The following is a 12,881-nucleotide window of genomic DNA, read 5'->3' as shown; positions in this document are numbered from 1 at the left end:
TTCCACATTGCCTAATTTGTTGGCATATAGTTGCTTGTAATATGTTCTTATAATTGTATTTCTTCAGTGTACGTTATGATCTCTCTTCTTTCATTCATGATTTTATTTACTTGGGTCCTGTCTCTTTTCTTTTTGATAAGTCTGGCCAGGGGTTTATCAATCTTATTAATTCTTTGAAAGAACCAGCTCCTAGTTTTGTTGACCTGTTCTACTGTTCTTTTGGTTTTTATTTTATTGATTTCTGCTCTAATCTTTATTAATTCTCTTCTGCTGGGTTTAGGTTTTATTTGCTGTTCTTTCTCCAGCTCCTTTAGTTGTAAGGCTAGGTTGTGTATTTGAGAACTTTCTTGTTTCTTGAGAAAGCCTTGTATTACTATATACTTCCCTCTTAGGACTGCCTTTGCTGCATCCCAAAGGTTTTGAACTGTTGTGTTTCATTTTCATTTGTTTCCATGAATTTTTTAAATTCTTCTTTAATTTCCTGGTTGACCCATTCATTCTTCAGTAGGATGCTCTTTAGCCTCCATGAATTTGAGTTCTTTCCAAATTTCCTTTTGTGATAGAGTTCCAGTTTCCAAACATTGTGGTCCAAAATTATGCAGGGAGTGATCCCAATCTTTTGGTACCAGTTGAGACCTGATTTGTGACCCAGTATGTGATCTATTCTGGAGAATGTTCCATGTGCACTCGAGAATGTGTATTCTGTTGCTTTGGAATGCTGGAATATGATGGAATGATGGAATGCTCTGAATATATCTGTGAAGTCCATCTGGTCCAGTGTGTCATTCAAAGCCATTGTTTCCTGGTTGATCTTCTGCTTAGATGATCTGTCCATTGCAGTGAGTGGAGTGTTAAAGTCCCCTACTATTTTTGTATTATTATTGATGTGTTTCTTTAATTTTGTTATTAATTGCTTTATATAATTGGCTGCCTCCATGTTAGGTGCATAAATATTTACAATTGTTAGATCATCTTGTTGGATAGACCCTTTAATTTTGATATAGTGTTCTTCCTCATCTCTTATTACAGTCTTTGGTTTAAAATCTAATTTGTCTGATACAAGGATTGCTACCCCAGCTTTCTTTTGATGTCCATTAGCATGATAAATGGTTTTCCACTTCCTCACTTTCAATCTGGAGGTGTCTTTGGGTCTAAAATGAGTCTCTTGCAGGCAGCATATTGATGGGTCTTGCTTTTTTATCCAATCTGATACCCTGTGTCTTTTGATAGGGGCAATTAGCCCATTTACATTCAGAGTAATTATTGAAAGATATTAATTTAGTGCCATTAAATTACCTGTAAAGTCACTGTTTCTGTATACTGTCTCTGTTCCTTTCTGGTCTATGTTACTTTTGGGCTCTCTCTTCACTTAAAGGATCCCTTTTAATATTTCTTGCAGGACTGGTTTAGTGATCACAAATTCTTTTAGTTTCTGTTTGTTCTGGAAGCTTTTTATCTCTCCCATTTTGAATGCCATCCTAACTGAATAAAGTATTCTTGGTTGCATATTTTTCGCATTTAGCACCCTGAATATATGATGCCACTCCTTTCTGGCTTGCCAGGTCTCTGTGGATAGGTCTGCTGCCAGTCTAATGTTTCCACCCTTGTAGGTTAAGGACTTCTTGTCCTGAGCTGCTTTTAGGATTTTCTCTTTGTCTCTGAGATTTGCAAGTTTCACTATTATATGTTGGGGTGTTGACCTATTTTAATTGATTTTTGAGGGGGTTTCTCTGTGCCTCCTGGACTTGAATGCCTGTTTCCTTCCCCAGATTAGGGAAGTTCTCCACTATAATTTGCTCCAATATACCTTCTGCCCCCCCCTTCTTCTGGGATCCCAGTTATTCTAATATTGTTTTGCTTTATGGTATCACTTATCTCTCGAATTCTCCCTTCGTGATACAGTAGTTGTTTATCTCTCTTTTTCTCAGCTTCTTTATTCTCCATCATTTTGTCTTCTTTATCACTAATTCTCTCTTCTGACTCATTTATCCTAGCAGTTAGAGCCTCCATTTTTTATTGCATTTCATTAATAACCTTTTTAATTTTGACTTGATTAGATTTTAGTTCTTTTATTTATTCAGAAAGGGATTCTCTAGTGTCTTCTATGCTTTTTTCAAGCCCAGCTAATATCTTTATAATCATTATTCTGAACTCTAGTTCTGACATTTTACTTATATCCAGACTGATTAGGTCTCTAGCCATCTGTACTGCCCCTTGTTCTTTTTGAGGTGAGTTTTTCTGTCTTGTCATTCTGTCTTGCAGAAAGCGGTCACTTTTCTATTTGTAGTTTTGAAGCAATTCTTTTCTTAGATCTCTAGTTGAGTTCACAGGTGTTCAGAATGGTTTGATAGCTATTTAGCTGAATTCCTAGGACCAGATGAAACTAAGGTCTCCTACTCCTCTGCCATCTTGTCCTCCCCTAATGTCCTTTTAAAGACTACATGGCATATGTCCAGAGCTATTCTGTAGATTCTACAAATCTTGTTTACCACTGAGAATAACAACAGTATATAAAGAAACCAAATGCAAACCATGACTTTTTCAGTCCAGAATTCATGCTTTTACTATTCTATATCTCAAATACATCCCTTGGCTAAACCCATTAAATTTTTTTTTGTTGTTAGTTGGAGATTCACTCCTTTTTTGTTGTTGTTGTTGTTGTTTTTAAGATTTTATTTATTTGACAAAGAGAGAGAGAGAGCACAAGCAGGGGGAGCAGGAGAGGGAGAAGCAGCCTCCTGGGTGAGTAGGGAGCCCAATGCAGGGACCCCAAGACGCTGAGATCATGACCTGAGCCAAAGGCAGACATTTAACTGACTGAGGCACCCAGGCATCCCTCACTCCTTGGTTTCTTAACTTATAACTACTGTCCTCTCAGACTCTGACCCTTCCCAAATTTCTATCAACTGTCATCTAATATTGAGTGTTTAATTTTTGTTATGCTCAATGCAAAGCACTTTAAATACATTCCCTTCTTTAATCGTCATGGCCAATGAGAGACAGATGCCATTACCAATGTTTCACAGAAAAAGAAACTGAGTTTTAAGAAATTAAGTAGCTTGTTTGGGATGGTAATGGACAGATGGAGAAGACCCATAGCTTCCTGCCTCCCAGGCCTGTGTTCTAACCACTCTGTTAGTCCTCCACTAAGGAAGCTCTGTGCTGAAAGGGCATAATGGGCTTTTTTTCCATCAGTGTCACCAGAGTGATGAATCATTCAGTGTGAGGGCAGTATCAACCACCCGATCTCACAAAATATCTGAAATGTATATTTCATCGAACATTAGAAACCTCAAGTTCTTACATATTCGGGTGCACTCGTGTCTTGCAACTAGTGACTGAGAGTCATCATTTTTATTGCTTACTGACTTGGGTATCAGCAGACATCTATGGGATCAGACTTTCTTTAAAGAAGTATGAAAAGTTTTATTTACCATGCTTACTTGAATCTATTCCATTCCTTTATAATGCTCTGCTTTAGGAAAGAATCAAGTTTAAATATGATACTTCATAGGCTTAGGGAGTCCAACCAGCTAGCTTGTTGTGTTTATCTATGTTGCATGATAGGCTGTGGCCATGTAACTTACCAGAATGCTGATTCTCGAAGGCCCATCATCGTCATCAATGACTTAATGTATTGTCTTTCTTGGGTAACATTGACTGATACATAGTAAATGAATGCAGAAAAAGAAATAATGCAGAGGAATATGAAAAAATCAGTCGCAACTCCTGCTTGGGCAACAAAAGGTAATATCTTCATATTTATACCAGTAATTGACATCAGCTCTTCCATCACTGAATGATTTGTTGTGATCTAAGGGAAAGTATCAATGAACACATTGTTATCATCACACCAATTATAACCTCATGTGCTTTCTCTGTTATAAGAAATTATGTGCATTCCACATTTAAATATATATGTTCATCATAATCTGGCTCCTTGTGTTCCTGAAACACTCCAAGTTCTGTCCTGACTCCTTAGAACATTCCTATTTACCATCTTCACTAGACAAAATTTTACTCATGCTGGAAGGCACAACTGAAATGTTGCTTCAGTTACTCATCTTCCCTGATATTTCTCATCAGAGTGTCTTCTGCTTCATTGTTTGCCTTGCACAGCATGTATAATTCCATGATAGAACCTCAACTTTTATTGTGACTTCATGTCCACATTTCTGTCCCCTCATTATCCAGGATCCCTGGAGAAAAGTACCTGTGTTCTACTTATTTCTTGACCCTCAGTGCTTAGTGTAATGGCTCACATACAGCAGTTGCTCAGTGGATTGTGCCAGATAAATTAAGTGACTCAATTAATTAAATGCTAAGGTAGGGCAATCCATTGTAGCACCATACATCAAAATGTAATTTACAATGCAATTAGTTTTCTTTAACTTAATACTCACTTCTATGATAGCAGCGTTAATGGCAGCTTGAAAAGCTACAAAGCCTTTCTCCCAGAACACTGAACCTTCACATGTGATTTTTTCATCCATCACTTGACAATGAGCTTTCATAAAAGAAGAACATAACCATTTATGATGGGATGGGACGATCTTGGTATAGGGAAAATCAAAACTTCAAATGTTCCAAAATGCAGTACAAGTCCACAATAATACAGTGTACGGTAGGACTTCTCCGGTGAGGCTTGAAGAGCACACCCAAGAATACACCAGAATTGCTTTATTAATGTTGTTAAGACCAGTTATTAATAATTTTTATTCAATCTATTATTCTCTCAGTTAGCCGAGAATGTTTTTTTGAGCTTTGTTCTTCTGCTGCTTTTGCCAAGAAAGCACTACATTTTTTTAAACATTTGGGAATCAATGAGCAAGAATCTTTCCTTCAGGTTATATTTAGGAGAAGCATAGGAATAATAGCAAATATAATTTCTTGTTGTTGTTGTTTCTTTTTTTTTTTTTAAGATTTTATTTATAAAACAATACACTTAAGAACACAGGCTTTCTTTAAATAAGAATGAATCTCATTTATGTTCAGGAATTAAGAGTACACCCAGCGTATATTTGTGTGGACTTCAGGGATCACATGTGCCCTCTAGTGGCTAAGGACATAATAGCCAACAAAAAAACCCTTATAGTAGGAAAGTTACCTGAATGGTCTCTGTGTTCCTTCATCTTGGGGATTCTCCCTCCCCAGAAAAACTTCAAATGATATGAGAAGGTATCATTAAAGATGACTTTCACTGCATCTATAGAGTAGTTTAAATCCAAATCGTCCATACTTTTCTCATCCGGCCACCCCACGATTGTTCTTCCTGCCACGAGAAAGAAAGTAGCTAATAAGTAAGAAGAAAGTAGCTAATCAGTAAGATTTCTATGTGGTACAATGACGGCAGGTCATATTCAATTATGTTAAAGTTCTTTATTCACTAAAGGCAGGGCTGGTCCTAAATAAGAGACTCATACTATGGGGGAGTGTCTAAAATTCTAGATAAAATCAGAGTTAATGTGGCAATCACGTTTATCACAAACAGATTATGCCTTTCCAAATAAGCTTTTAAACCAATGATTTAAAGCATTGAATTTGGAATAATAGCAATACCACTACTATACCACAATACCCCTAGCAATACACAGACCTATCCAAATTTGAACTATATCCTACAATTATAATATGTACTTTCATGTGATAATGGTGTCAGTGTGGCCAAACCTCCGAAGACAGCATAAAATTGTTAAATTTGGAGAATCTTTTCTCAAGATATCCAAAAAATATCCTGTGAATTAATGACTGTTACTGACCAAACCCGGGCCACTGAAACCACGTAATTCCCTGCAGCCTGGGTTCTGATGGATGCACGCTTCTAGTGCAATTTGACATGTTCCTAATCCCTGCATTTCCTGCAATCTGGCAGTGGCATCCAGAGGCTTCATCAGACTCTGGCTAATCCCTTTGGCAAGACTATATGTGGTGGTGTTTTCTTTCATCAGAGTGTCAGGATTTCTGATGATCTGGTGTTTGGAGATATTATTAGCAGCCATGGACACTTAGTACCTAGATCCATTAACTCAATGGGAGTTTCAAAATGGTGATATTATATTGCCATCATTTGTTTTTTTATTTATTAGTAGAAAACATTTATAAAACAGTACTTTCCAGCATCTGTTTGATTATCCAATAGTACAGTTCATACAGGATAAATACTGGGTATCTTCCCTTTATATACAAATTTTCATAAGAAGAACGATTTTGTACCATCTTCCAAAAGCAATTTTTTTTCTTTTAATACATTATGAAAGCCTGGATTTTATGTATGCATTAGATGAGTTTCATATCATTACACTTACTATTCTTGTTGAAGCTCAAAGTATGCCAACTTAGACCAGTGGGAGTCTCCTCAAGGTGACTGCTGAGTCCCTTTGACAGAACCTATTCATTATCACTGGTTTCCTAGCTTTCGGGAATGACAACATATTTTTAAAAGATTATTTATTTGAGAGACAGAGAGCGTGCAAGCATGGGGGGAGGGGCAGAGGAAGAGGGAGAGAGAGTCTCAAGCAGACTCTGCACTGAGCACAGAGCCTGATGCGGGGCTTGATCCCACAGCCCTGAGATTACTACCTGAGCCAAAACCAAGAGCCGGACGCTCAACCAACTGTGCCAACCAGGTGCCCTGACAATATTCTTTACCCTGTCAATTTCCTGTCCCAGACCTCTGCATCTCCTTTCCTCCAGGACTGAGACTCCTGGATTTCCAAGACACAGGGGTGAGAGAAAAAGACTATTCCATAATTACTTATTTGGTATATCCCACTTTACATATGTAACAGCTTTGGAATAACAGTCCAACACTACCCTACCAGTACAGTAGCCGAAAATGGTTTCAGTTGCTTGCAGATTGGCCTACTCTTCTTTGCAGTGGGTACTGGCTTCCTCTAAAGGGGTTCTTCTCAGGACCATCAGATACCCCACTGCTCCCCTTCACTCTCCCAACACCCCAGAGAGAGATGCCATGTAGACTTGGTGGCTGTTGGTGCTTTTTCCCCACCCACTTATATTGTGGGATTTGGGGAAACACCTTACCACCTAGTTTTGTTGGTAATTATTGCCCATGATTTCTTGACTTAACTGTCTAATTTCTCTCTCAATTTTTTATATATTTGAAGAGATTTAAAAACCATACTGTCAGCACTGTGCAATATTTCCAGAATCTTCTCACTAGCATACATTTGAATAATGTTTCATTTTGATACGGACTATAATGAAGATAATAGGAAATCCTAAAATAAATTTGTATGTTTTGCATATCAGGAAAACACCCAGAACTGCCAGAGAACATACCTTTCATGAATGGGGCTGAAGCCACTTTGTTCATGATCTCCTGGGTTGTTTTGGATTCAGGTGCAAATGCAATCACATAATTAGAATCATTAAAATTATCTACACGTCCCAGATTCATAGCAGGCAATTGAGGGAAGTCATTAACTTGATGTAAATTGGAGGAAAGTCGGTATGCAAACAATACTAGAAGAAATGAGAAAAACCATTCCTACACAGCAATGAGAGAAAAATGAAGCAGATCAATAGCTGCTCATCCACAGATAAATCATCCACAAACAACCTCAAACACGTAGTTTTGTTATGTAGCATGGACCATTTTTTCCTCTCTCCCAGTTTCCCAGTGTTTCCGTTTTCTTTTGTCTTTTGATTAGCATATTTTGAAATATATGCATCATCCATCAAGAGAGAGTTGTGGCATTGATTCCAATTATGATTGAGAGTCTAAGTTTATCGTACTTTAATGTGAGTGTTAGAGGCTAGATTGCTTCAGGAATGACCCAGTGGTTTACAGTCATGCTTGCACCTGAGTGTCGATGATAGAGAAATGTTAGGTGTCATGAAATTGGTTTCCAGCTCTCATCAACAGGAGCAAGGTCCTATTTTTATCTGCTGCTGCTGTATATGAGGAAGAAGATCATCCCAAAATACTGCTCATAAAAAGAATTTTAAAAAATCTTTGTCATTGTGACAACATTCCGAAATTGGAAATGCAACAGAATGCATTTGAAATCTGGTATTAAGAAGAGACCCTATTACACACTTTCGATTCTGAACACCGGGTCTTTAAAAGAGGTACATATCTTATTTACCATCTGATCTTGTTTTAGTATGTGTGTTGCTCTATATCAAGATAGATCAATTGACAGATGTGATGCTTATATTAAAAACAGTTAAAAGGTTGCAAGTAACACGTCTATGTAGGGTAGAATCCAACTTTTATATTTATACTTATATAATCTTTACTCCATGCTGGGATTTTTGTATGCTTTATTTACTGTCAATCCAAGAATTCAATACATATTTGTTGAAACAACACAGACACACACACACAGTGTTCATAAAATGAAATATTAATATACTAACCCTTGAACGATGGGTATTTTATACGTGATTTTAACTTTTTTAATGTATTTTTCTCAATTTACTTAATTTTCTACACAAAGTACATCTGCTCATTCTTATCAGGAGAAACTAAGTATTGTCTTAATAGAAGCAAAAATTCAAAATGCCATTTTCTTTTTCTGTTTATATACCCATTATTTTTTTCAAATTGACATTGTATCCTTAGTACAAGTGTGCAGAAGTGCTACAATTTGTCTTTTGAAGTTTTTTTTTTTTAATTTTTGATTACTTGCTGGATTAATTCTGGGTTAAATTTGCTTCTTTCTTTGACTTTGACCCTGAACTTTTGTATCTATTCCTTCCTGAGTTTCTTTATTAAAAAAAAAAAAAAGATTTTATTTATTTATTTGACAGAGAGAGACACAGTGAGAGAGAGAACACAAGCAGGGTGAGTGGGGGAGGGACAAGCAGGCTCCCCGCTGAGCAGGGAGCCCGATGCGGGGCTCGATCCCAGAACCCCGGGATCATGACCTGAGCCAAAGGTAGACGCTTAACGGCTGAGCCACCCAGGTGCCCCCCTTCATGAGTTTCAAATGAGTTCAGATTTTAAGAATTACTATCTCTGCAATACAAAGCATGGCTTTATTTTTCAGAGAGCTTCTGAATATCAATTATTTAAAGAATGCCTCTAGTCAGACATAAAATAATAATATATTTAAATGACTTTCATTTAAGTTGTAGCAAAGTCCAGAATTTGGAAAATTTTCCAGGCTGTTAGTTAACAATAGAACATATATATGAAACATTAAATAATGAAGATAAACTGTTTGCAGTGTCCCCAAAAAAACATTTTCCTCTTCTAAATATGAGAAGACATAGGCTCTGAGCCATACCAACAAGGTCTCTCTCTTCATCCTCCATTTCTTCAGAAAGTTCTTGCAGAGGAGAGCCCACGTTTGCTGACCCACACTTATGTGCCTCTTGCTCATTCTGACCTGTTTATTTTAAAATAAAGAAGGAAGTAAATGTGAAGGTCTGAAATAGGAAACATTGTGCAATCAAACCAAAAAGAAACATTGTAACAGCTATTTCCAATTGCATGAGTAGGAAAAGGAGCCAGAGGCTAAAAACATAGGAAGGGAAGTTCAAGTTAACTAACAAAATCAATTAGTTTAATCCTCATAATAAACCTTTGGAATAGATCCTATTATTCTCCCCATTTAAAAGATGAGAGATATGAGACACATAGAGGCTGAGTGACTTGCCAAACACAGCTAATGGTGGCAGAATCAGAGCTTTAACTTAGATGACCAAGTTCTAGAGACCTCACTCTTAACCACTGTGACAATGCTGTTTTCAAAATTTGTCTAAGGATTGCGCAGATCAATCCTCCATTTTGTGCAAGATCAGAGATTCTACCAACATCCAGACGGGGTGAGGAGCTCAAGGAGGGATGCACTCAGACTACTTAGCCATGGGCTTTGGTCTGTCCAGTCATTACCAGGAGCCCCCAAATGCTGGAACATAAGGAAAGATTGATTACTCTCAAGAGGCAGAGAAAATATATGATCTTTCAAAAGAAACTTTATTACGATAAACAGAAGAAAAGTTTTCAAGTCTTCCATTTAATGACTATAATAAAATTCAAGAAGAAAGGTAAGAAGAAATGAAAAGCAAATTACATACTTAAAAGTCCCATTGAAGTCAGTAAAGAACATAAGATCTATGATATGGAGAAAAATTTCATAATCTTGCCAAATTTTCAAAGAAAATCAAAACTCATTTAAAAATGATGAGAGAGATAAAAAATACATGAAGTAGAAAGAAAAAAAGTAGGATCAAAAGGAAAGTATTTGGTAAAGAGATACCCCAAAAGAAGAAAAAACAGTTGGGAGAAAAATATACTGAAGAAAGTATATTGTAAAAAGCCCAATGGAAATTAATTTTTCAAGGTAGTTGGAAGACATGTATATTTCCCAAAAAGGCTCTCCAAGTACCAAATAAAATGGCAAAAAGAATGGTATGTTTAAAATTAAAGGATAGAGGGAAAAGTTAGAATTAAGTTGTCAGGGTAGAGGTGGGGTCGTTCAGAAAGGAAAGAGAAAACAGTTTATAATGGAACAAAAATCAGCCTGATATCTTCAAAGTGGAAGTGAAAAAGTGATTTGCCCATTTTCCTTTGAAAAATCTACCCAAAGGGACAAATACAAAGAACACTGAAGAAATATCTATTTGCAATAAAACTAGAATATAATTTAAACCCAAACCACAGATACTCCCCCACGAAATGTCAGTTAAATTATTAAATTTTGCCTCAAGTTAAGGAATATACACAAAAAAGTTTGACTCTCCTGACCAAAATGTGCATATTAATCAAAGATTGAGAAAATTAACTGAATCTAAAATTATGAAGAAATCCCTGAAAACCACACAATATTCTCTCATTTGAAAGGACCTGCAGGGCTAATGGTCATGGCAGAAGCTTGGCATCTAGTTCCACCTCATGGAATATCAGGGAGGTGATGAGAATGTGCATGAAACAATATCGTTGTTTTGTTCAAGTCCACAGCTGAGATATAGAAGAATGTGGAGTATCTTTACACCAATGGTAAGAAACAACAGTAATCCAGACAAAATTAAAACCATATTTCCCATAGCACGAACAAAAAGCAATAGATGCAAGGAGACCTGATGAACTGAATTCTCAAGAAAGACAAGCCCATGATGGGTGCAAAGAGAGCACCCTTGTAGCTTCCATATCTGGGGCAAGCACCTCTTCTGGGTGTGGGCAGAGAGACAAAGTGCATCCACTGGAAAGTGTATTTGCAAAGATGAGGAGGGAAAAAAAACAAACCTTAGGTGATGTATGGGTGGGATGCAAGAAGTAGAATCGAAAAGAGTCTAAAATGCCAAGAATAAAAAACAGCCTACCCCATTTTTTCTTCACCCTACAGTCATGTTTGATTTTCTCACAAAAACTGAAAGAGGTGAAAAATGTCCTGAAAAATAGAAAGAACCTTTGAAGTTCTGTGCCTTCTCAAGCTGTTTAGATTCTGAGATCTTGCCAGAGTTGGACCCAGTGGTGTGAAGGTGCTCTTTGTTGGAAAAGTATGAGCAGAAAAATATAGTTATTGTGATAAGGTCTGTTGGGTAAAGAGGTATGTGTGGTGTCATTACAGACAAATTTGATTCTTGCAAATCGCGGGCCCCATTTTATTGCCAGTAGAAAAGAGCACCTAAAATAATTTTCAGATTCATGATGTCTGTTACTCCTGCATGCATATGAGTGGATAGGTGGGAGGTAGAAATAGGGAGGAAGGGAACGAACTCATGAATCAGGTAAATTTGCATTTGGAGTTCCTTGAACTGGAACCTCATTCTAATAGTATATTATTGGAGGCAATTTAGGCCTGATGATTTTCAGGTACCATGTTGCTCTGCTGTTCTCAGTGGAACAGTCATCCATTGCCTCCTACTTATGGGCTCAACCTTGGCCTTGGGGGTAATCCACGTTAGGGCTGAAGCTTACAGGGAGAGAGCGCTAGCCTTTAGGCTTACACACAGGTCTACCAGTCAGCCATACTGTCAGTTTCCAATAAGTAGGCCCCGCATCAGCAACTCTTTATAGAATTGTTTGCAAAGGACATTATATATAGAGAACCTATATAACAACAACAATTCAGGACTTAGCTGTCTAACAGCCATCAGATGGTCTCTTTCAAACCTAGTGAAGGCAGCAGATTCCAGATATAACCTTCAGTCTGGTAGTTGTAGCAAGATGTAATTATTTATATGGTCATCTTAGTGCCGTCCAAGAATTACTAGTGTATCTCCCAGAATGAGTTTCATAATTGAATTGCAAGAAGTCTATCTCATGGGGCGCCTGGGTGGCTCAGTTGTGAAGCGTCTGCCTTCAGCTCAGGTCATGATCTCAGGGTCCTGGGATCGAGCCCCGCATCAGGCTGCCTGCTTGGCGGGAAGCCTGCTTCTCCCTCTCCCACTCCCCCTGCTTGTGTTCCCTCTCTCACTGTGTTTCTCTCTGTCAAATAAATAAAATATTTAAAAAAAAAAAAAAAGAAGTCTATCTCATTATTTTCCCATCAGGAAGAAAAACAAAATTACTCTGAGACTTGTAAAACATAAATGCCCATGAATTATCTTAGTTGATAAGGAAAACATAAGGTGTAATCTTAATGAACAGAATCCAACATTGTAGGAGGGGAATTGGTCCAGGAAATGTTCCAAGCGTTATGGCTTAAGCTTTGGCACAAAGCTTGGAGCACAAGTCAATAAGACCTGGGTTTTGGGGGTCATTGTGTCTTCCTTTGGTGCCATTTTGAAGAGGGTTGCAAACTATAGAATTGCTATTGTCTCTTCCATCATATTACTAATAAGGTTGTTTCTGGCTACTAGATACATGACCTAATGCTGATCTTATCCATGGGGCGAGAGCAAAGCCACGAATATGCTGGTCCCTACTGGTATTCAGGAGGCAGCTCAAATGGGAAGGTCACCAACTC

General features: G+C 37.5%; 1 protein-coding gene across 1 annotated transcript; it reads right to left on the bottom strand.

The window, feature by feature from the left end:
• Nucleotides 1-365: 365 nt before the first annotated feature.
• On the bottom strand, nucleotides 366-10,174 carry LOC145718153 (ATP-binding cassette sub-family A member 9-like). The gene is made up of 5 exons (XM_081809602.1): nucleotides 9,255-10,174; nucleotides 7,300-7,507; nucleotides 5,108-5,272; nucleotides 4,404-4,507; nucleotides 366-3,814 (listed from the first exon to the last, which is right to left on the bottom strand). Exons 1-5 carry the CDS (start codon nucleotides 9,348-9,350, stop codon nucleotides 3,584-3,586), a joined length of 804 nt encoding a protein of 267 aa, XP_081665728.1. The 5' UTR covers nucleotides 9,351-10,174; the 3' UTR covers nucleotides 366-3,583.
• Between the last annotated feature and the right edge of the window lie 2,707 nt (nucleotides 10,175-12,881).

Source organism: Leptonychotes weddellii, unplaced genomic scaffold (assembly GCF_054177405.1).
Source record: "Leptonychotes weddellii isolate Sample4059 unplaced genomic scaffold, ASM5417740v2 HiC_scaffold_1133, whole genome shotgun sequence".
Lineage (NCBI taxonomy): Eukaryota > Metazoa > Chordata > Mammalia > Carnivora > Phocidae > Leptonychotes > Leptonychotes weddellii.
Note: the sequence above shows the minus strand (reverse complement) of the source record. Positions and strands in the feature narration are given on the sequence as shown.